The sequence below is a fragment of the Aulonocara sp. 'chitande type north' Nkhata Bay genome, linkage group LG3 (genome assembly GCF_057382095.1).
Source record: "Aulonocara sp. 'chitande type north' Nkhata Bay isolate Kocher_YH1m ecotype deep benthic linkage group LG3, A_spYH_male_GT1.1, whole genome shotgun sequence".
Lineage (NCBI taxonomy): Eukaryota > Metazoa > Chordata > Actinopteri > Cichliformes > Cichlidae > Aulonocara > Aulonocara sp. 'chitande type north' Nkhata Bay.
This window is the reverse complement of record NC_141346.1, coordinates 75,270,931-75,295,493: the sequence shown is the minus strand read 5'-3', so window position 1 is coordinate 75,295,493 and position 24,563 is coordinate 75,270,931. Positions and strand designations below refer to the sequence as shown.

Here is a 24,563-nt window from a genome sequence, read left to right as displayed (position 1 = left end):
TGTTGGTGTGCGTTATCAGCAGACCCCACCCTCTGCAGGAAGCTGAGATAAGAAGCAGCCAATCACAGAGCAGAGAGCATGTGACTTCCTGTTCCTACTGTTACTGTGACAACAGCTCCTGGGACAGAGAGCAGCTTTCTAAAGAGGAAAGATGCTGCTGTCACCCCCGGGTGTCATGTGACCCGCCTGATGTACCGATTTAAGACTGTAAGAACAATAATAACAACATGTTTTAGTCAGGTGATCCATGCAGAGCAGATCCATGTGACCAAACACAGCTGGATCACATGTTTCCTCTCCTGGAAACAGAAAGCCTTCATGTATAAAGGCTCATGTACCCACTGAGCCCTGCTCTCAGATCTGTGAGGCTTTAACAAACAACAGTTTAAAGTCATGTTTAGCATCTTCTGTCAGTGTGGAAGGTCACACACTTTCCTGAGTGTTGAACCCTGAACTACTAGCTGTTCATGTCAGCCTGGACATAAATACAGACCTGCCTGCTGTCATAGACCCCAGCACTCACATGTTACTTATAAGTGACTCATATGTATGCATGTATATATTGTGTATGTTGTGCTATTTCTTACTTAGTGTGTTGTGTCTTTGTTCCTGTTTGTGCTGCAGCACTGTAACCTAAATAATTTCCCCTGGGGATCAAAAAAGTATTCTGATTGTGATTAAATGAAAGCAGTCAGAGCAGAGGACGGTGATGTAAGGAATGGGATTTTAATCAGCCAGTCTCCTTTAACTCTCAGCATCACAAAGTAATGTGGTAACATCTGGACTGATGTGTTTACTGTCAGCTAGTTTAAATGCTGTAGGCTGCAGCCGCTGCTCTAACACTATTACTGTAACAGGGCTCAGTGCTGCTTCTAACAGTCTGAGCTGCTTCAGGCTTTATTTGTGAGGAGCACAGCAGCTTACAAACACGTGGCTGGGCCTGGACCCAAAGGAGTGTTTGTTAAAGCCTGCAGTGAATCCAGCAGCAGAATGATGGAAATGCAACACAGCAATGATGAAGAGGAGCAGCATTAAAGCCAAAGTCCAGTTCATACAGTTAGGTCCATAAATCAAATAAGGGAAAATAAAATGTTGTTGGATGCACCTGTCTGCACCCTTAATGCTCTCTGGTCGCTATGGTAACGCGTAAACATTTCTTTCAAAATAAGACACACGACTACAACACGGGAAAAGACCCAGGGAAACGAAGTTAACGATAAAAACCCTGAAAACCATTGTTGGATTTATATTTTATCATTGTCATTGTTATTGGGGAATATCTAACCATATATGCTTAGAGGTGTAGAACCAATTGTGTAATGATAGTAGTCTTTAAAGACTTTGTGTGACTCCAGAGTGTTCTGGCATTCACACCCACGTCCTGGGATCATGGGAGAGGTGCTACCTTCTTATTGTTTTGTGGTAGGATGTCTGTTTTAGTCTAAGTGCCTTTTGTTTAGATGAACTGCTGGACTTCCAGACCAGCAGGTTTAGGGAAGTCGTTTATGGGGTCACACTCTGACTCCACACACACACACACACACACACACACACACACACACACACACACACACACACACACACACACACACACACACACCTACATAACATACAGACTGGTACCTTTGTTCACGTGTATGTTAATGAACCTATGTATGTTCATGTAACCTCAATAAAAGAACGAGGGAACGGACGAGAGCAACTGTGGTCAAGCGAAGGAACGGCATTGGTCCAGTTCTCTCCCGTGCACGAGAAACATAAAGAACTACTCGTGTCTTGGGTGAACCCATTGTGAGATCTAGCCCCACGCTATCATGTGATTTCCTGTGATCAAATGTCCCAGGATGTGAGTGGGTGTTAAGACGTCCATGTCCCTCTTCAAGCAACTTAAAGAAGTCCAGACGCTTTTCTTTCCAAGCTCCTTCAACAACATCATTCATAGAACAACTTCCAGCTTCTTTTGCTCGGCTACAGTTTGGATGGATTTGCATTTAAAGATGCAACAAGACTAAAATGGTTAGGGTCAGGAGGTCAAAGGTCAGAGCTCCTGTGGGTCTGAGGGCGGCCTCACGCTGGAGAAGGATGAAGGAGTCTGACCTGAGCCAGTGTTTGACATGAACACATCAGCACTGCCGTCAGTGAGCCTAACGACAGCCGTTAGCATCATTTCAGTGTTTCAGTCATAAAAACACTTCCTGTCTCTGTGGTTGTTACAGTGACATCATGCAGTTTGTGCTTTGACCTCCAGAGGGCGACAAATCAGCACAGACAGAGAGCTCCATTCAAACTTTGCTGCCATCAGGAATAATTCTTCAAATATAATCATCAGTGTTTGAGCAGTTATGATATCAGGGACAATCTAGACATGTGTGACAATACTGAACATGTCACATGACACACCTCAAACATCATGTGATCCACTCTCAGTCTGCACTTTCATTCATGACTTCAACAGGTTGAAATGAGCTTTGAAGAAACATCAGTTCAGTGCTGAAATATTTAAACGCTGCAGGAAGAACAACAACAAATTGATGACGGATGTTTGTGCTTCAAACAGGAAAACCAGCAGAAATAAATCACAGCCTGCCAGAGGTTTGGAGTTTCCGAGGTGCACCTGAACGCAGCACAGTGTTCCAATGCTCCTGATTGTCCTCAAACGTCTCTTTGGGTGTTTCCTTCCTGCTCAAAGTTTAATTTCACTTCCTGAACTTCGTGGAGTGGAGCTTGTTGTTGGTGTGTGAAGAAACTGTAAGTTTGCTTTGTTTCCTCCTTTAACAGTTTGTCTTTAGGAACTTTACTGTTTGTTCAGCTCGTGTTTGATTTCTTCACACAACAAACTGTGTGTGTTTGTATTTCCGGTCTCTCCATTAAAGTCAGTGTGTAATGTTTCCTGGCTAACATCAGCTGTGTGCAGCTTAGTTCAGCACAAATCTGCCGCTCCATAGTTCACGGTAACGGACTCACAGCTGGACCAACGAGGCCGAGTGTGTCCGCCACTCTGAGCTACGTTCGTGTTTGTGTACTTGTAGTTTGTACTTTGAGTTCACTCAGAGCCCACAGAGGACCCTTTACCTCCTTTATTCTCACTGTGATTAATATTTACACACGAGACACCTGACAGCATGTTAATGCTAAGCTAACACTAAGCTAGCCAAGAACCCAGAGTGAGGTTAAAGCTGAGTAAACACTGACCTCAGACCAGCACCGTGATAAAGTGAGCTGCTGCTGCTGAACTTGAACAGGTAACAAAGTGATGAGCAGTCAGGCTGCAGGTTTCTACCTCTTCATGTTTCATTAAACATTAGAGACAGACTGCTGAGTACATCTCATCTCTATCCAAACAACCTACAGTCCACAAACACATCGTGAACCAGTGCTCTGGGCTATGCTCTGTCCCTAGTTACATGGATCAGCTGGTTCCCTGGAGGTGACTGCTGCTGTGGTTTGGAGCGGATGAATAAACCTGAACTGAATCAGGTGTCCAGTTACTTTTGGTCCCTTTAAACCAGGCTGTCACATGTTCAGCATGTGAAACTCCTCCTCCTCCGTGAAAACGGGTGTGGGTCACAATCAGCCAAGGTTTTGGGTGAACCCATTGTGAGATCTAGCCCCACGCTATCATGTGATTTCCTGTGATCAAATGTCCCAGGATGTGAGTGGGCGTTAAGACGTCCATGTCCCTCATCAAGCAACTTAAAGAAGTCCAGACGCTTTTCTTTCCAAGCTCCTTCAACAACATCATTCATAGAACAGCTTCCAGCTTCTTTTGCTCGGCTACAGTTTGGATGGATTTGCATTTAAAGATGCAACAAGACTAAAATGGTTAGGGTCAGGAGGTCAAAGGTCAGGGCTCCTGTGGGTCTGAGGGCGGCCTCACGCTGGAGAAGGATGAAGGAGTCTGACCTGAGCCAGTGTTTGACATGAACACATCAGCACTGCTGTCAGTGAGCCTAACGACAGCCGTTAGCATCATTTCAGTGTTTCAGTCATAAAAACACTTCCTGTCTCTGTGGTGGTTACAGTGACATCATGCAGTTTGTGCTTTGACCTCCAGAGGGCGACAAATCAGCACAGACAGAGAGCTCCATTCAAACTTTGCTGCCATCAGGAATAATTCTTCAAATATAATCATCAGTGTTTGAGCAGCTATGATATCAGGGACAATCTAGACATGTGTGACAATACTGAACATGTCACATGACACACCTCAAACATCATGTGATCCACTCTCAGTCTGCACTTTCATTCATGACTTCAACAGGTTGAAATGAGCTTTGAAGAAACATTCAGTTCAGTGCTGAAATATTTAAACGCTGCAGGAAGAACAACAACAAATTGATGACGGATGTTTGTGCTTCAAACAGGAAAACCAGCAGAAATAAATCACAGCCTGCCAGAGGTTTGGAGTTTCCGAGGTGCACCTGAACGCAGCACAGTGTTCCAATGCTCCTGATTGTCCTCAAACGTCTCTTTGGGTGTTTCCTTCCTGCTCAAAGTTTACTTTCACTTCCTGAACTTCGTGGAGTGGAGCTTGTTGTTGGTGTGTGAAGAAACTGTAAGTTTGCTTTGTTTCCTCCTTTAACAGTTTGTCTTTAGGAACTTTACTGTTTGTTCAGCTCGTGTTTGATTTCTTCACACAACAAACTGTGTGTGTTTGTATTTCCGGTCTCTCCATTAAAGTCAGTGTGTAATGTTTCCTGGCTAACATCAGCTGTGTGCAGCTTAGTTCAGCACAAATCTGCCGCTCCATAGTTCACGGTAACGGACTCACAGCTGGACCAACGAGGCCGAGTGTGTCCGCCACTCTGAGCTACGTTCGTGTTTGTGTACTTGTAGTTTGTACTTTGAGTTCACTCAGAGCCCACAGAGGACGCAGCGTACGTGATGACGTCACAGCCCTTTACCTCCTTTACTGTCACTGTGATTAATATTTACACACGAGACACCTGCAGAGCTCTGACGGTAAGCTAGCACACAGCTGCTAACACTAAGCTAAAGCTAAGCTAACGCTAAGCTAACGCTAAGCTAGCCAAGAACCCAGAGTGAGGTTAAAGCTGAGTAAACACTGACCCCAGACCAGCACCGTGATAAAGTGAGCTGCTGCTGCTGAACTTGAACAGGTAACAAAGTGATGAGCAGTCAGGCTGCAGGTTTCTACCTGTTCATGTTTCTACAGTAGAATCACTTTGAAGTGTCTTTGTGCTGTTTCATCTTTGATTTGTGTTCATAAACACTCAGAGAAACATCACGTGACCTCATCAGGATCTGTGTTGGTGTGTGGGGCTGTACCTCAGCTTTATGTTGTTACATGTTCATTTGTTCATTTTAACATCAAAGTAATGTTATGAGGAGTAATGAAGTAACGTACTCCATTACTTTTAATCAAAGTGTTCTGTGTAATATGTGTAATAATGACTGTTTTGAGTAATGACCAACACTGATCACAACAAAGAGGAAATGCCTCCAACATGCACAAACATTTGAGCCACAACATGCAGTTAATGTGCACAAATGTCTTTGATATGCTGCTCAGTGATGGTGGTGACTGTCAGAGCAGAGCTACTGAGAATCAATAAGTAATATCAATGATGGGATCAGAATCACTAAATTCTTCTCATCCCTGTCAGTATCATACATGTGCTGTATAATGTGATAAATGTAGAGGTGCTGGCTGTTCTCTCACTCTGCTGTTTAGCTGTAAAGGACGCCTCCCTGCCTTTGTCTCATTCATGACCTTTAATAGTCTCTTCTAACATGCAGAGATCTGTATGATCTGTTTCATAGAGTCTAACCAGCCTGTACAGGTAACAACAACAGTCACTGCATCACTGACACACAAACGTCATCTCTGTCAATAACAACATTCATACATGGAATAAAAACACATCAGTGGATCATTGCTGGAGCTGATGTTTGTGCTCCTGGTGCAAAGGCTCTCAGTTTCCTCCTTGAAATAACATCAGTGGTGGGTCAGCGACATGCTTTCTTTCCCTCTCAGGTTTAAATATCTGGGACTCTCCACCGTTTGGTTTTAGAGCTGAAGAAGCTTCTCTGATGAAACGTCTTCCAGAAACTTAAAGACGTCTCTTTTCTCTCCAAGCTCCTTAGATCACATGACCTGGATGACTGAACCTACAGACATATTGACCTGGTTTCATGGTCACATGACAGGTCAGAGGTCAGTTCCTCCTGTTAATGTGAACTCACTGAGTGTTTGTGGTTTACCTCTCAGACTGACTGAAGATGATGATGGAGGAAGAGGAGGACAGAGCAGAGTCTGCAGGGTCCAGCTGTCCGTCTGTGAGGAGTGACCGGTCCAAAGATTATTATCCAGACTTCAGTGGTGAACCTGGAGCAACGAGGTCAGAGAGCTGAACTCACTGAGTAACAGAAATAATTCTGCACTGACATTATAATCAGTGTTGACTCTGGTTGATTGTCTGACTGTGTTTGTGAGCTGAGAGGAAATGAAAATGAGTTTGTAACAAAATTCAGTTTTGTCCAGTTTTCCTGTAAAAAGCTGAACTCTAATCTAAGAGGATGTTACTGACAGGAAACAGCTGCATTATCTGCAGTCTGTGTGATCACAGCTGCTTCAATCATGTTTGTGTCTGCAGAGGTCAGAGGTCACAGTCTGCAGGGTCCAGCTGTCCGTCTGTGAGGAGTGACTGGTCCAAAGGTGGAAATCCAAACTTCAGTGGTGAACCTGGAGCAACGAGGTCAGAGAGCTGTGATGACTCCTTTACATGTTTGTGTTTCCTGGATAAATATGACCTGAAACATCCTCAGATTGTTACAAAGATTCATTAAAAAGAAAACAATGAAAGAGAAAAGATCCAAATGTTCGACTTGGTCATTTGCTGTTTGAGGACAGTGATGCTCATATCTGTGGGGAAAGTGTGACCTGAGTGGGTTCATGTTTGTCTTTAAAGAACAGAGCTGCTCTGATTCTCTTTGTGTCTGATCTGTTAAACAGTCTGAGAGGTCACACAGAGACCCAGCAGCTAAAGCCTGGATCATACTGGCTGCTGTTACTCCATCAGGACAACACTGAACCACAGTGGTGTGGATGTAGTGGATAAATCCCACCATACTGATGCTCAGAGTTAACCACAGGGAACAAAACCAGATGTTACCTTCAGATTGTGACCTTTGGAGTGGACGATGCAGATTTCAATAGAGAATAAATGTTGTTGTTTTTCAGCTGTGAAGAAAGAATCTAATTTTCTGAACTTAAGAATTTATGATGCTGGAAACAACATGGAGACTATAACACAACATTTCCACTGTGTTCATAGAATGAATGTAAAACTGTCAGACATTCATTAAATATGCAAAATGTCTACAGAAGCATCAGAGGGTCAGACGTGAAGCACTCAGTGATTTTGATCAAATGACTCATCAGTTATTGATCTGTACTACACTGATCTACCACGTTAGTAAAGCTGGTGTTCTGGTGGTGGAGGGAGACTCGGATCATGTTCTGGTTTTGGAGCAGTGATCTGCTGATGGTTCAGTTTGATGAGCTTCTTCAAAATCATCCCTGACATCACCACTGAAAGGACGTCCATGAAAACAGACTGAAAATTACTGATATGTTCACAATCTGAGAGTTTAAAACTTGACAGACTTGATTCAGATGAAGTTATTTGAGCAGAAACTCCTGGATCTTTATCCTGTGTTGATCTAATCCTTCATGGTTCCTCCACAGAGTGGAGCAGCAGAGCTCAGAGGTTCCCAGTGGTCAGTCTGCCCAGCAGCATCAAACACAGCTGGACTCCATATTTATGGTCTGTACATGTACAACAACTACTGTTACATCTGTTCTGTTCACAGTCATCTCCATGCTGCTCTTTGTAGACCAGTGGATCGTCAGTGTGTCCAACATGGATCTGATGTTTGGCTCCATGATTTCAGTCTGATTGGCTCATTCATAAATATTCTGTTCCAGCTGCTGGAGGACAACATCATCACTTTTGTGAAGAACGAGCTGAAGAAGATCCAGAAGGTTCTGAGTCCAGGTTACCCAGAATGCTTAGAGAGTCAGAGGAGCAGCAGCAGAGAGGCGTTTGTGAAGATCACAGTGGACTTCCTGAGGAGAATGAAGCAGGAGGAGCTGGCTGACCATCTGCAGAGCAGTAAGAGGATTTATCTAAAGATTTAAGCTGCTGGATAAATGAACATTTTCCAGAGATGGAAGATGGAGCAACATGTTTTAAAGATTAGTTCTTTTTGGAATTGAGTGTTTATTTTTCTTCTCATTCAGAACTTCAAGCTGCAGTTTGTCATCGTAACCTTAAATCCACCCTGAAGAAGAAGTTCCAGTGTGCGTTTGAGGGCATCGCTAAAGCAGGAAACCCAACCCTCCTGAATCAGATCTACACAGAGCTCTACATCACAGAGGGAGGGACTGCAGAGGTCAATGATGAACATGAGGTCAGACAGATTGAAACAGCATCCAGGAAACCAGACAGACCAGAAACAACCATCAGACAAGAAGACATCTTTAAAGCCTCACCTGGAAGAGACGAACCAATCAGAACAGTGCTGACAAAGGGAGTGGCTGGCATTGGGAAAACGGTCTTAACACAGAAATACAGCCTGGACTGGGCTGAAGACAAAGCCAACCAGGACATCCAGTTCATATTTCCATTCACTTTCAGAGAGCTGAATGTGCTGAAAGAGGAAAAGTTCAGCTTGGTGGGACTTGTTCATCACTTCTTTACTGAAACCAAAGAAGCAGGAATCTGCAGCTTTGAAGACTTCCAGGTTGTGTTCATCTTTGATGGTCTGGATGAGTGTCGACTTCCTCTGGACTTCCACAAAACTACAATCCTAACTGACCCTAGAAAGTCCACCTCAGTGGATGTGCTGCTGATAAACCTCATCAGGGGGAAACTGCTTCCCTCTGCTCGCCTCTGGATAACCACACGACCTGCAGCAGCCAATCAGATCCCTCCTGACTGTGTTGGCATGGTGACAGAGGTCAGAGGGTTCACTGACCCACAGAAGGAGGAGTACTTCAGGAAGAGATTCAGAGATGAGGAGCAGGCCAGCAGCATCATCTCCCACATCAAGACATCACGAAGCCTCCACATCATGTGCCACATCCCAGTGTTCTGCTGGATCACTGCTACAGTTCTGGAGGATGTGCTGGAAACCAGAGAGGGAGGACAGCTGCCCAACACCCTGACTGAGATGTACATCCACTTCCTGGTGGTTCAGGCCAAAGTGAAGAAGGTCAAGTATGATGGAGGAGCTGAGACAGATCCACACTGGAGTCCAGAGAGCAGGAAGATGATGGAGTCTCTGGGAAAACTGGCTTTTGATCAGCTGCAGAAAGGAAACCTGATCTTCTATGAATCAGACCTGACAGAGTGTGGCATCGATATCAGAGCAGCCTCAGTGTACTCAGGAGTGTTCACACAGATCTTTAAAGAGGAGAGAGGACTGTACCAGGACAAGGTGTTCTGCTTCATCCATCTGAGTGTTCAGGAGTTTCTGGCTGCTCTTCATGTCCATCTGACCTTCATCAACTCTGGACTCAATCTGCTGGAAGAACAACAAACAACCTCTACATGGTCTAAACTATTTAACAAACTAAAACTTCAATCTCTCCACCAGAGTGCTGTGAACAAGGCCTTACGGAGTCCAAATGGACACCTGGACCTGTTCCTCCGCTTCCTCCTGGGTCTTTCACTGCAGACCAATCAGACTCTCCTACGAGGTCTGCTGACACAGACAGGAAGCAGCTCACTGACCAATCAGGAAATAGTCCAGTACATCAAGAAGAAGCTCAGTGAGGATCTGTCTGCAGAGAAAAGCATCAATCTGTTTCACTGTCTGAATGAACTGAATGATCGTTCTCTAGTGGAGGAGATCCAACAGTCCCTGAGATCAGGAAGTCTCTCCACAGGTAAACTGTCTCCTGCTCAGTGGTCAGCTCTGGTCTTCATCTTACTGTCATCAGAAGAAGATCTGGATGTGTTTGACCTGCAGAAATACTCTGCTTCAGAGGAGGCTCTTCTGAGGCTGCTGCCAGTGGTCAAAGCCTCCAACAAAGCTCTGTGAGTACATTTGTACTCATGTCTTTACTTTTAACATCCAACTGTGTCAGTAATTTATTGCATGGTGGGTCCTGCATTAAAGAAAGCATTTGAATTACTCAGTGAATCCTGGCAGCCAGAGAAACATCCTTAGTTCCACTTTAAACTAAACTCTGCTTCGGTCTTCCACAGTGTGTTTGTTGTTTCTTTGTTGTTGTTGGCCTGCTCTCTCCTCTCACTCCAATCTGGTTGCAGCAGATGTTTGTCCCTCCCTGAACCTGCAGACTTGGGTGCAGCACCTCAGTTCATCTTCAGTCTGAAACCAGCTGTTGTAGCTATATCCCCTCAAGCACACCTTCCCTGGTCATCTCTGCTGTGGTTGCTATAAAATTTAATCTTGATTTAAAAAAAAAAAAGAACAAAAAACTTCAAGTCAGACTTGATGCCATTTGTTGGCAGCATGGTGCCTGTTTGTCTTTGATGATAAACTGCAGCACAGTCTAAAGCAAACCTTCTGACTTTATTGACTTTATGCATGTATATATTCTTCCTGTTCACCTTGGACACACAACAGCTCTCTGTTTGTTGTGATTGGATCTAGAACAGCCAACATATCCTAATCTAGATGATTTCTAAGGTGGTATCTGGGAGGAAAAGTTAAAATCAGCTTGGATGGCCTGTATTGTATGATGGCCTTGTTTGCACCACATTGATAGCCATGCAGGGTGGTTCACTCCTTGGGCAAGAAGACCGAGGAGTGAGCCACCCTTGGTCAAAGCTTGGTCATTCAGCTCACTGTTTTCCCCTTGTTGGTTGATGATAGTATTTTTTTTACCTGACTTATAGTCATCATTGTCTTCAAATTAACTCACACACTGCTGACTGCTGTAGCTTACCTGGCTGAGCAGGTGACCCATGCACTGAAGGTTAGAGTCGTGACTCCAGGGCCTGGTTTGAGTCTGCCCAAGACCATTTCCTGTGTTATTCTCCTCACTTCTCCCTCCCTTCCTGTCTTCTTTGTCCTGTACAGTGAAGACAAAAGGCCTCAAGTTGTGAAAACTCTTCCCCTTCATCATCTTCCATCTCTCTCATCTAAAATCTCCAGTATTCTCTGAGTAGAGAATCTTTTCACAATCTTGAATGATAAGGATCCAAGTGGGTAAAGTTATTTATTTGTTGTGTTCCTATTTGCAGCTGGGATAGATTAAGAAAAACTATCGGCTGCCCAAATTACATCCAGTTTAGAAGACAAACATTGAGTGAAGTGTTTGTTTCATCATCCTTCACAACTCATCAACCAGGTGTCACAAACTGCAGCAGGACAGTACAAAGCATGTCATACTGGATGGCTGCAACAACCAGAGTTTTACCTACCTTTGGTATTTCGTGACAGCATGAGCGTAATATTTACTGAACAGAGTCGTCTTCTGTAATCTTTTCAGATTCAGATTCAGAACACTGTATTTATTTTCAAGGGGCAATTAGGATACTGAGCTTTCCAACCGTACATACAATACACAAACATCACATTGGGGAGACAGGTCAGGCTAGGTAGCTGGCCGGTCGGCCGCTAGAGCAGCGACCCGGAACCGAACAGCAGAAAATGCACAACATCAGGAAAGATGAGGAGAAAAAAGAACTCCTCCCAGACTGAGCTCCAACAGGGAGATCAGTTTGAGAACAGACAAAAAAAATGACCTTAGCGCAGAGCACATGAAAACTCTTAATGCGCCATAGAAACACATGACAAGCAACAGGGATGGGTAAAAGGTGAGAGACAGCCGGTGTAGACAGCGCATCCGGGCCTGCAGCATTTGCGCTGGTCCCCTCGACCCACCGTCTGCACCGGGAGGGGATAAGCATGCTTAGGATGGGAAGGAAAGTCTAAACACCGTCTGTTATCAGGGTGAGATTTGTTCAGCTCCAGCCTTGAGACCACAGCTGGCGCTGGTATGTTAGCCACATGAGATGATGGTGGCTTTCTTTGGTGCGAACAACTGCATGTCAATTTCACAGCTGATCTAACAGTCCGTCACTCGTCTCTCAATCTCCCGTTGGAGAGCCACGAGCTTCTCCCAGAGGTTATCGGTTTTGTGCTCAAAGAGCAAAGTCTGAAAACTCACGACCGCCATGAGCTTCTTCAAGATCTTATCCGTGCTGCGTTCAATGAGCCCATTTTGAGAAGTCACGACCCGTCCCATTGTTTCAGTCACAGCGGGCAGCCTTGTGGGGGTTTGAACAGCTGATTCCGCTTTCTTTAATCTTCAATAAGCCAGGGCCAAGCCAGCTCAGATCAGCAAGAACCCTTTGCTGCTGGGAATGTCCGTGCTGCTATATTTCAGGATCAGGCTCTAAATGTACAAATGGATCTGAGAAGCTTTCCAATCATGTTTCTACTAGATTTACAGTTTGTTTTCATGTCTTCTGACTCAGATGGTGGAGCAGGTGGAGCTTGCAAGGAGTAAGTGCTGCTATAGAAGAAGAGTTGTGTTTTAATGAAGCTATTTAGTTAACCAATAATTGTATTGCATGCTGGCATTAAAAATGTTTCATTTGACTGATTTAATTGTTTGTTTGTTTGTTTTCTTCCAGACTGAGTGGCTGTAACCTCTCAGAGAGAAGCTGTGATGCTCTGTCCTCAGTTCTCAACTCCCAGTCCTCTAGTCTGAAAGAGCTGGACCTGAGTAACAATGACCTGCGGGATTCAGGAGTGAAGCTTCTGTCTGCTGCACTGCAGAGTCCACATTGTACACTGGAAACTCTCAGGTCAGGATCCAAACATATCATTAAATGATATTATTGTACAAACAACCAAGCTTTATAGAATTGGCAGGTGAACTTTTCTTTATCTTTGGATTGCTTAGGAGATTCTTAATTACTGTCTGAAGATTTTTTTACAGTCACATATTTTGTTTTAATGGTCAAACAGAATTATTGTTCAGTTCAATGAGCAGGTAGCTGTGAGATTCATAATAATGAGGTATATTTGTATTAAAGATGACTAAACTTGAACAGTAGCTGTGAGTTACTTTGTTTACTCATGTGTGCTGATGTTGTGAGTAATTTAAAGCTGAAGTAAACTTGTAATTAGTTTGATAGAGTTTCTGAAGTAAGTGTACTTGGAGACATTTATGTGTTTTCTAAAGTCCAGGAGCAGGAGGCTGTGTGTAGCATAGAGGAACCCAGACCTCAGCTTTGTCTCCTGGTTTCTGTTGCTGCTGTTACAGTTTCCCCTCATCGTTCCCTTCATCAGTCTCCTCACTGTAACAAATCAAAGTGTTACTGTATAGATTCACGTCTGAATGTTGCCATGTGCTATTAAAACTGAAAGCGATGTTTCATACACCCACGTGGTTCAGTCACACAGTAACTGATGGTAAATAATGTTTGTGTTGAGCACATCGTACAGGTCAGCTGCTCCACACAGATCTCAGGTTTACATGCTGGAACAGTTTGTGATCATGAAGGATAAACCTCACTTCCTCTTTGTTTCATACAGATGTGACATGAACAATAACACATTCATGAAATCCTTTTAGGAACACAAACACTATTGTAGCTGGATAATATATTTAAATGTAGGACAATGTAGGGGATCATAAACGACAGTAATAACTAACCACCACCTCACCATTTGGGTTGGTAGCTGCATGTTGACGGACAAAGTGTGGACTTTATACAAGTTTTTAAATTGTGTTGATCGGCCGCGTAAAACCAGAGTTATGATAAAATATCTGCAATGTTTGGTTTTCTTCCTGAATAGTATTGTTGTTTATAACAACGATAGTATTCAGTATTTATTGCAACAAACTTTGTTGTTTGCAAAACTCAGTAACTTTTTTGAAGAAGTAACTATATAATTAATTGCCCAACATTGGTCATTATATCCTGTATTTTGCAGACAGAGTTACAGACTCTCTCCCAGACCACAGACTCATAATACAAGTCAGAGCTTTATAAAAATAGAAAAAATAAAGTTGTGTTTTCAAAATTGGAGTTCAAGTTATTTTTACTTCCAATAGTGTTAACATGCTACAGGTCATGAACAAGGTTGTTTTTAATTTTCATTGTAAGTGGGCTAAAGAATCAGAATCAGAATCAGAAAGGGGTTTATTGCCAAATGTTGAGCAGGTTTACAACATTAGGAAATTGCTGCGGTGCTTCAGTGCAAACATAGTGTCATAAATTGCGCTTAAATAGACATGAAAAAATTAAAAGTAAGAATAAGAATTAAAAGTGCTACGTAGAAAGATATGTGCATGAGATATACATGAGAATAAGAATTAGTTAATTAAAAGTAGTCTAACATAAATGTAAATGCTGTAATTTGATTACTTTAATAAACCATGTAACTTGGATGGATAAGATGCTGGCGTGACCACAGTGCACACGTCTGCTGTTGCTCACAGAGGTCCAAGGGACGCTCAGGGAGTTTGTGTGTTCGCTCAGACACATGAAACATTAGCGGTGACTGGCAGGGAAAAGGGGAATGATAAGACTTACTGTAAATATAATTATGTATGTATTGAAAAAGGAACAACTAAAATGTTCCAGCTGAAAAATGAAATCAGTTTCAGTTTATGAGCTCTGTTTGTTTTCTTTACAATTCCAACCTTTTATTTTGAAATGAGCTGCTCATTCCTGTTTAGAGTTGATGAGCTGATGTGGGTGAGAGGACTCAGGCAGCCTGACAGAGTTGATGTCCTGGGGCCTGTTCTTCGTACCTTGCTAAGTAAGTTAGCTGGATTTGATTGTTGACAATTTCGCGTGATCTTGGATCGTTCGGTTCCCCGAAGCTCATCCGGGACTTGCTGTCATAGCAACAGAGCCGTAAGCGTAAACCTGCTCGGGAGCAGGTTTACTTTATGTAAACAGGATTAGATCGCGGCCACGCAGGTATGTCCACTTCATTTATACGAAAGCAACAGCGATATTCCACCACTGTTTCACCATAAATAAATAACATCAATGTAACCAAAGATAATGCAGCACTTGATCCTTTTATTGATGTCACACAGATACATACAGGTCATTCCCTAAAAAAGGGAAATGTACTATTAACATTCTATTACATGTATGTGATTATTGCAGATGTAATTCATATTTCAGAGTAGTAATTGTAAATTACTTCGTGTAATCAAGATGAGAGACCACGGCTATAAAAGCGAAGGTGGATTTGGGAAGTCTGTCGCAGCCATGTCCTGTCCGTTTACGCGAGCAGCCCATTGCGGAAGGTGCAAGATTGATAAGGAGAGTCCTCAGAATTCAGCGTATATTGCGGGATAGACAGGATCCTTTAGCTCAGCGCGACAGTGTGCTCATTGAGAGATATCGATTTTCCCGTGAGGGTATTATTCACTTAACCAACTTGTTGACGAGGGGGTGCAGGACCACCGCCTGTCTTTTTTTTGCTCTGCCCTTTTCTTGGTTGCTGTTATGAACAAACAAACAGATTATTTCAGGGTCTCTTTCCAAGAGACGAAAAGCAATACAAGAGATAAATATTACCATTCTGTAGAATATTCTTATATTTCACTTTTACTTGTTCCCATGTTCTAGTGGGTCCTGTTGTGGCTCTAATGTGAAAGGGGATATAATATAACATATTTTAATATAATGTAATATAATATTGGATAATATAGTGTAATATAATCTATAAATAAATAATAAAGTGACTGAATAGTGGTATTGTCATGCGCTTTGGGTGCCTTGGAAAGCGCTATATAAATCCACTCCATTATTATTGTTATTATTAAATTACTTACGAGTTTAATTTGTCAGCAACTTTCTGCCAGCCCTCTCTCCTTGCTTTTGCGGCCTTTGCAGTGTTCCCTTGCGTTTTAATTAAACTCTGAAACTCCTGAAATCCCTCACTCAAGAGTTCTTGCTCTGCTGCCGGAAAATACCGAGCGCGCCCCTTCGACATTTTCGCCGACCAATCAGCGGGTTGCCGATCAATGTTTCTACTATCGATGCGTAGCCCTTTTTACGACACCCAGTGATGTCACATTACTGCGTCCAGCTGTACTAATCGTCAACAACAGGTGTGTTTGGGGAACCGGATTAGCGAGCTCACGGTTAGCGCGATGGTTTGGTCTTGGATGTAGTAAGCGACGTACGAAGACCGGGCCCCTGGTCTTCCCTGCTTGTCCTGATATACATAAACATGAGTATCCTTGCAGGTCAGATCTCATCAGTCACACCTGTTAGTGCAGTTCTGCCTGAGTTAGGCCTGTCTCTAAAATCATTATTTTATTACTTTTATTCTGATTCATCAAAGCCAAACTCAAACATATTTATATTTACTGATTATGTTCTCATCAATAATTAACAGTCAGTACATTCAGATATGAATCATAATTCAGTGTTTAACATATTATCACAGATGGACTGCACAGGAGATCTCCTTTATGAAGAAACTGTGAAAGTTTGTCCAACAGTGGGAAACATTTCAGAGAACATCTCAGAGAATATCTGTGAAGCAGAAACTAAACATAATAATAGAAGAAAAGCCAAATAATGATCCAAATCCTGCTCTGAGACTATCAGACAGTAAAGGCTTCCAAAGACTGCTCACCTCTCAGACTTACTTAAAGATGCTGGTGCTGTCCACAGATCAGCTGACCTGCTGGCTCTCCATGATCAGCTTTGTTTCTTGGAGATAAAGGCTGAAGCCTTTAGAGCTTCAGTTCTCCAGAGCAGCAGGATGTCTGAGGTCCGCAGAAACACAAAAACACAGCAGCTAAAAATAGTTGTTCAAAGAAAACGAGGTGGGAGCTGCTGATTCCTGAGCTTTGATACTGGATTAGCTTCAGTAGTTATTCCCATCACTGCTGTAGGAGCTACATTTAGTCACAGCTGACGGTCTTCTTTGAACAATCACAATGACTACTGTTCTAAAAAACAAGCACACAAAGAACCAATGAGAGTGTAGAACATGATAAAGAGCTCCTGTGATGGTTTACAGTCACCAGGGGGCGCCGTCACGGCCACGCAGTCAGTGGGCTGCTCTGCTTGTGCTGTTGTTGGTGAAGCTGAAGTGAAAGCGAATGTTAAAACAATGAAAAGTGTCCACTGCAGCCTCCATCTGAGCTTGTCATGTTCTTCTTCTTTGATCCTTCGTGTTTGTGCTGAACACTACTGTCGCTCTCTTCCCTGTTCCCGCCCACTTTCTAACCAATCAGCATTGGAGCGTGCACAGTGTCGTCCACACTGAGCTTTGTTGTGAGCGCATGGACTCGTCTGCAGAACATTTGTATGGGCTCAAAATGTGGTCATAAATATTTTGTATTTGTAAATCAGGATTTGTATGTGTAAAAAGAATTTGTGTGTGCGTGAAAAAACTTTGTATGTGTAAAAAAGATTTGTGTGTGCGTGAAAAAAAATTTGTGTGTGCGTGAATAAAATTTGTGTGTGTGTAAAAAAGATTTGTGTGTGCGTGAAAAAAAATTTGTGTGTGCGTGAATAAAATTTGTGTGTGTGTAAAAAAGATTTGTGTGCGTGAAAAAAAATTTGTGTGTGCGTGAATAAAATTTGTGTGTGTGTAAAAAAGATTTGTGTGTGCGTGAAAAAAATTTGTGTGTGTGTGTAAAAAAAGATTTGTGTGTGGACTTAGCCAAAAAAAACCCTGCAAGTTACAAGTACGAATTTTGACCCTATTTTTCTTCCTTTCATCTGATTGGTCAATGTCATGTCAATCACAAATGTAACTATCCAATCAGAGAACAGATGGGTTTGGCTGTCAGAGGGGCACTTTTTTGACCTGACGTTCCCGTCACAAGTGTCTTCTAAGTGAAGCTACCAGGTTCAGGTCCAGCTCTGTTTATCTGGAGCTGCAGTAAATGATCCGTCCTCACAAAGCAACACAGACACCAGATATGCAAACACAGCATCATACAACACAACCAAGAGATCCAAAGAATTATCTCTGCATTTCTGTGGCTGATGCTGCTGGAACGAAGCTGTTTGAAACCTTGTTGTTCTGCACTTTGGGACCTGAACAGGAACCTGAACCTCTGTGCAGAGGGTTCAACTCTGAGGATTCCTGTTCAGTTTTTTTTTTATTTCACACGGCAAAACTTGACAACTTTATGATAAATGTACGACTTCAATGTGAAAAATTCATTTTTTTCTCTTGTTTGTTTGAAGCTGCTTCCTGTTGGCTTCAGCTGTTTGGAGTTTCCATTTTCTAAACTTCTACATTCTGAACCTTCTTCAGCTCTGAACAGATGATGAAACACTGAATGATTTCAAGCTCACACTTTGTCTAATAAACTTACATCTTTCATTCTTTATACAGATTGTGGGACTGTGATTTGTCAGAGATCAGCTGTGATTATCTGGCAGCAGCGCTGAAGTCCAACCCCTCGTATCCCAGAGTGCTGGACCTGAGTGGAACCTACAACAACCTGCAGGATTCAGGAGTGAAGCAACTGTGTGTTCTTCTGGAGAATCCACGATGTCGATTTGAAACTCTGAGGTCAGTCTCATGGTTTAGTTGTGCTGAGATGAATATGATGTGAAAGTTGTGCTGACACTGTGGATCAGTAGGCCCACACACCTCTATACAGGAAGTCTGGTTCTACTCTTTGTAGAACTTCTGATCCCTGATCCTCGGAGTCTGACTCAGTAGATAATGCAGAGTTCTGAGCTGATGTGGGTGAGAGGACTCAGGCAGCCTGACAGAGTTGATGTCCAGGTCTTCCCTGCTTGTCCTGACACACATAAACTTGAGTATCCTTGCAGGTCAGATCTCATCAGTCACACCTGTTAGTGCAGCTCTCCTCTAGATTGTAGTGCTTGTAAAACTAGGATGATTTTAGGAGCCTGGACCGCAGATCTAAGGGAAGACATGACTTGGAAAGACTAAACCAACCTATTAGAGGTGTTCGCACTAACACAGATTAATACTCAGATTTACACCTTTAGTGTCTCACAAAGGGTTGAAAAGTGAATGTGCACAGAGAGGTTGGTGGTGAGACGGGCACTTCCAGCACTGTAGATGTGATCCAGCTCAGTGTTCATGGAAATAATCCAGAGAGCAGGATTCCTTGATGAATGTTACATCTTCTTAAAGTTATAATCCACAGGGAAAACTGTGAAACTGTCGATCTGATATCTACTCAACCAATCAGGTGTTTACATGCCCTTCATTGATCTCCAGCCCCACCTTATTATCAGTTTCTCTCTTTTACATCTGAATTATCTTCACTTCACATTTCATTCAGTTCAGATTTCATTAGCACGTTCACTTTAGCATAATCCATTTTAATCCAAACACCTTTCTCTTTAAACTCTGTTTGTCAGTCACAGTATATCCAGTACAATCCTCTTTTTCACTGAGTCACACACATTCAGAGATCAGAGTGTCCTGTGTGTGCTCTCATTCACTCACACTCACTCTCATATGGCTGAAGTCTGTTTGTACACAGGCTAATCTGGGACTCTTCAACATTTGACCCTAGAAATAAAGAAGCTTCTTGGATGAGAGGTGAAAGGCGAAACGACTTCAAGAAACTTAAAGATGTCCAGATGCCTTTTTTTCTAAGCTCTTTAGATAACTGCGAACCTTCACAAACACCTCATCAGTGGGACTCTCAGAGCTACCAGCCCTTTGCTACAATCACAAAGCTCTTCATTGAAATCAATGATATCAAAGCTGGAATCAAGCTATAGCCATATACACTGGTAAAGACTTCGTATCTCGAAATAATATACTGAAGTGGCAATGCAGAAATTGAAAATAGGCGGACGTGCTACCTATGCTATTAGTAGAATGGACATTGGCCTGCTGGCTAAGGAAGGCCCTGTCTCACATAGAGGTGAGACAGGCCCCCCTCGAAGTCCCCTTTTTTATCGGTGCTTACTTAGGGTCATATCGGGGACCCCACAGTTGGAAGTCTTTTTTTTTCTTTTATTTTTCTTTGACCAAATAAAGCTTATTTCTGTAGCTGTTGTTTTATACAGCGTTAATCTTAATATTAATGTTTGCTTATGTATGTTTAGGGAGTGGTCTGATGGTACATGTCGTTGTTACATTAATAATATTCAAATAGTAAGGGTATGCTTAAAAATAAGGTAAAAATCATATCATATAATGTAAATGGCCTGTCGAATCCAATTAAACATAATAAAATTTTAACTAAAATGAAGAAAGAACAAGTACAAATAGTGTATCCACAGGAAACCCATCTAGACTGTAAGGAGCATGAAAAACTGAAAAGAATGGGTTATACAACAGTTTTCTCCTCTTCCTATAAAACTGGACGAAGGAGAGGAGTGGCTATCCTGTTATCAAGCAAATTACTCTTTGAAAAAATATCCGAGATAAGTGATAAAGAGGGACGTTATATTTTGGTAAGGGGAAACATTGAGGGGAACCCAGTCACGTTGTTAAATATATATGCACCCCTGGAAGCGATATTTATTTCTTTAAGACAATTATAGATGTGATGGTAACAGAGACAGTAGGTTTCCTAATTTGCGGAGGAGATTTAAATATACATCTACAACCAAAGCTAGATATTTCCAATAGAAAAGCACAGAATACTAAAACATTAATTAAGAATATAAATACATTGATGAAGGAGGTGGGACTAATTGATATATGGAGAGACTTGCATCCCTACCAAAGGGATTATACTTATTTTTCCTCACCGCACTCGTTATACACAAGAATAGATTATTTCATAACTTTTGGGAAAAATAAAGATAAAATAAACACTTGTGCAATTGGTGTTACGGTTGGGAGGAGGACTCAAGCGCAGGACTCCGGTACTGATGCTTACAAGAAGAGTTTATTTACAAGTCACCAGGTGTATATACAAGAATGTGCGGGGGAGTGTTATATACAGCTGAGTGGGGGAAGAAGGGGTCTCCAGGGAAGTCCAAGGGAAAGCATACGTTCTTCAGAATATCCACTCACACGATCACAGGCTCACACTCCAACACTGCCACACGGGAAACGCACGGGGAAAAATCCAAGAGGTTCTGTAGACAGGGAGACAGGGTTAAGGACGACGCACAGAGGAAAACACTCTTCACTAAACTTGCTGTAGCTTGACTTTACTAACGCGTGGTAGACAACGATCCAGCGACGAACAGCAGTCACCTCCTGGCTTAAATGCTGCTCCCCTTAATGAGACACCTGGGTCTCATCTCCCGAGGGCATGAACCCACAGTGAGTTCCGCCCCGGCGAGAGAGAAGAGGAAGAGAAACAGAGAGGGCTGATCAGCGTGCAGCTGATCTGCCTGGCCGTGACAATTGGAACAATAGAGTTAAGCGATCATGCACCAGTATACCTGTCTGTTGATTTAAACGTGCAACCAAAACTCAATAATTGGAAATTAAATTCAAGCTTACTGAATGATCCTCACTTTAAAGGACAAATTAAGAAAGAGATTCACTTCTATATGGAAACTAATGACAATGGTGAGGTGTCTCCTCCTATACTGTGGGATGCTTTAAAAGCTGTCCTGAGAGGGAAAATTATAGCAATATCCTCTTATAAGAAAAAGATGAGAAATAAGAAATTAGAAGAGCTACAAAATAAGAATTAGAGAAAAGGCATGAAAGAAAAACATCTCAGGATATATTAGAGGAAATTAGGAAAACAAGAAATGAAATAAATGATTTGACCACATATGAAATTTAAAAAAAATTAATGTTTCTTAAACAAAGGTATTATGAGGGAGGATCAAAAGCAATGAATGTATTAGCCTCGAAACTAAAAAAGAAAATAGCAGATAATACAGTTCACAAAATTAAACATCCAGTGACAAAACTAATAAAAAATAAACCAATAGAAGTTCAGAGTGCATTTGAAACATTTTATAAGACTCTGTATGCTAATAACACAGAGAGTAGTATAGTTGAAATTAACAGTTTTTTAGATTCTCTTGATTTACCAGTACTGAATGAAGAACAGAATAAAACTTTGATTGAAGATATAACAGAAAAGGAACTAAGAATAGCAATAAGTAAAGTTAAAATAAATAAATCTCCAGGATCAGATGGATATACGGTATGGAACGCCAGGACTGCCATAATGAATTAATTAAATACACCATTAAATAATTAATTAAATGTGGCAATAATTAATTAAAATTGGAATTAATTAATTAAATAAATAGTTATGACACATGTAATTAATTAATTATTGACACATTTAATTAATTATTTATGTATTTCACATTTTAATTAATTATTGACACATTTAATTAATTATTTATGTATTTCACATTTTAATTAATTATTGACACATTTAATTAATTATTGACACATTTAATTAATTATTTAATGATATATTTATTTATTTCATTTTGGCAGTCCTGGCGCCTGGCTCTCGTCATGAAATAATTTTATCTGTCAGCCTCACCCATCAAACTCAGGGGGCGGGGTTAACGCTGCCCATGCAGCTTCTCTAACATTTGATTGGTTGCCGTGCAAAGTAAGTCAAAACAGGTCGATCCTAGATAATCGATTGCTTGTGTAGACTTGGGGCAGCCAGGTATCCCAGAATGCAGATCAAATCACAGGCAGCAATGGTGGTGGTGTAGTTTTAAAATACCCCGTTTTTCTGTCACCAGCTACACTTTTAACAGTGTTTTAGCCGCGAATGTCGCGACGTATGTCTGGTCAGGTTGTCAACATAGAACATGTTTGCAAAAGTGCTCAGATGTTTTCAGAGATTTCACTAGCTCTGCTAACAGTTAGCATGCAGAGTGCAGCGAGGGGGTTACGTTAACCGGTTTGTTTACATATTCCACTCTCCGTGTTCCACATGTTGCATTCGCAGAAACCAGCGATCAGCTCAACAGACCCTCAGTTTACCTGCATGCATCCTCCTCCTCATCTGTCAGCTGTTTAACACCTGCTGCTAATTCAAGAAACACGCCTACGTTACCTGGTGATAGTCACAGTTTAACTGGGCAGCCAGTGCTCGATATAACGCAATGTCAGCGCATTTTTCTGCACAAGATAAGTAAATATAGTGTTTTCCCCGAGCGCAGAGCTGCTGGAGCTTGTTTCCTTACAGAGCACTTTATAGGCGAACAGCTTCATCGGCGGCAGATGTCCAATCACCGGCACACAGCTTTCAAACCTCAGCTGAGTTTTAGCTCTCAGTGGTTAAACGCTGGACTTCATTCACTCAGGTTCTGTCTGTCGGGTCACGTTTACTTCGCTGTTTTATTTACAACTGAGCAAATCGGTTTGGCTGAGGTTAAAGTTACGTTTCATAACTGCATAGTTTCACAGACGTTTAATGGTTCACTGGCACATGTGTTAGACTGAACTATCATCTAAATATCATCTGTTTTTTAATAGTTATTCAACTGTATTCTAAGCACCAGCTGTCTGTTAGAATGTGATTTTTTTCTCTCTCTGTTGGCAGAGGTATAAAAATGCGCAGGAAAATCTGACATGCATGGCGAACTTCACCGACGATATTTAGGGAGGAATAAACACACATCAAACATAAATGAACCATTTGTCTGTCTCCATAATTGAGAGAATTTTCTCTTCTTATGTCAACACTCTCTCTCTCTCTCTCTCTCTCTCTCTCTCTCTCTCTCTCTCTTTTTTTTCGGTCATGTTATGTTTACCTGTCAAAGGCTTGTTACAAACTATGAAACACATTGTGCAGACTTCTGGATGTTAGAAGAAAACTAATACTGCTCATGAATGAGACTAAAGGCAGGAAGGTGTCCTTTAAAACTAAACATGTTAATAGGACCTCCCTGTTTATATCATAGTTTATGATATAGCACGTGTATTTCAGTAATAGCTGAGGCCACTATACGTGCTGGCCTCATATCAAATGTGAAGGCAGACTGAGTCTATGTTTGACGTTTTTTATATCTAATCTTCCTTTTCAAACATTTAAACAGCAGCGAGTCTGCAGCTGAGGGAATACAAATTCAAATTGTCGGAACAGGTTTGCTCGTTTCTTGGATTCATTTGGTGATTTATTAAATGTATAACTGTTATTCTAATCTGCTGCTGAGTCTCTTACACTTTTCTTTATGCTGTATATTTTCACGTCTCTGGAATAGTTGGCAGTTAGATAGTCAGCTGGGAAACTTTGTTAACTCATGGAGCTGAGGATATCGTGGATATGCTGACCTCGCTGCGTGGTGTACAGAGCGAGGTCAGCATGATTAATATTCACAATAAAAATATTAGCCGCACATCATGAAGTCTGTATGTGTTTCATAGTGTCGAACAACCTTTGTACAGTTAAAGCCAGCAGTTACTACATGACGGAAACACCAACGTTATCTCTTTTATGTGTTTATACACAGGTCACGCTGATTACTGAACAAAAACCCAAAGATCAGATGTTAAACAGATTTATTTGCTCTCTCTCCTCCTTAAACATGTTTTTAATGTTAGTTATAATTCAGAATTGGCGACTGAAACACGTAGGACACATAAGAACATCAGGAAATAAAACATCGATAAATATAACCTCAGTAAAAGAAGTCAGCGGGGTTACTACAGCTGTGTACCGGGGC

The 24,563-nt window shown here is 41.9% G+C and overlaps 1 protein-coding gene across 1 annotated transcript in view; it reads left to right on the top strand.

Annotated features, from left to right (window-relative positions):
- The window catches only part of LOC147337028 (uncharacterized), a 642,403-nt gene that overhangs the window by 244,391 nt on the left and 373,449 nt on the right, over positions 1 to 24,563 (top strand). Inside the window, exon 16 of the mRNA XM_086286246.1 lies at positions 18,346 to 18,525. Coding sequence (XP_086142372.1) covers positions 18,346 to 18,525 — 180 coding nt within the window. The remainder of the gene's footprint in view (positions 1 to 18,345; positions 18,526 to 24,563) is intronic.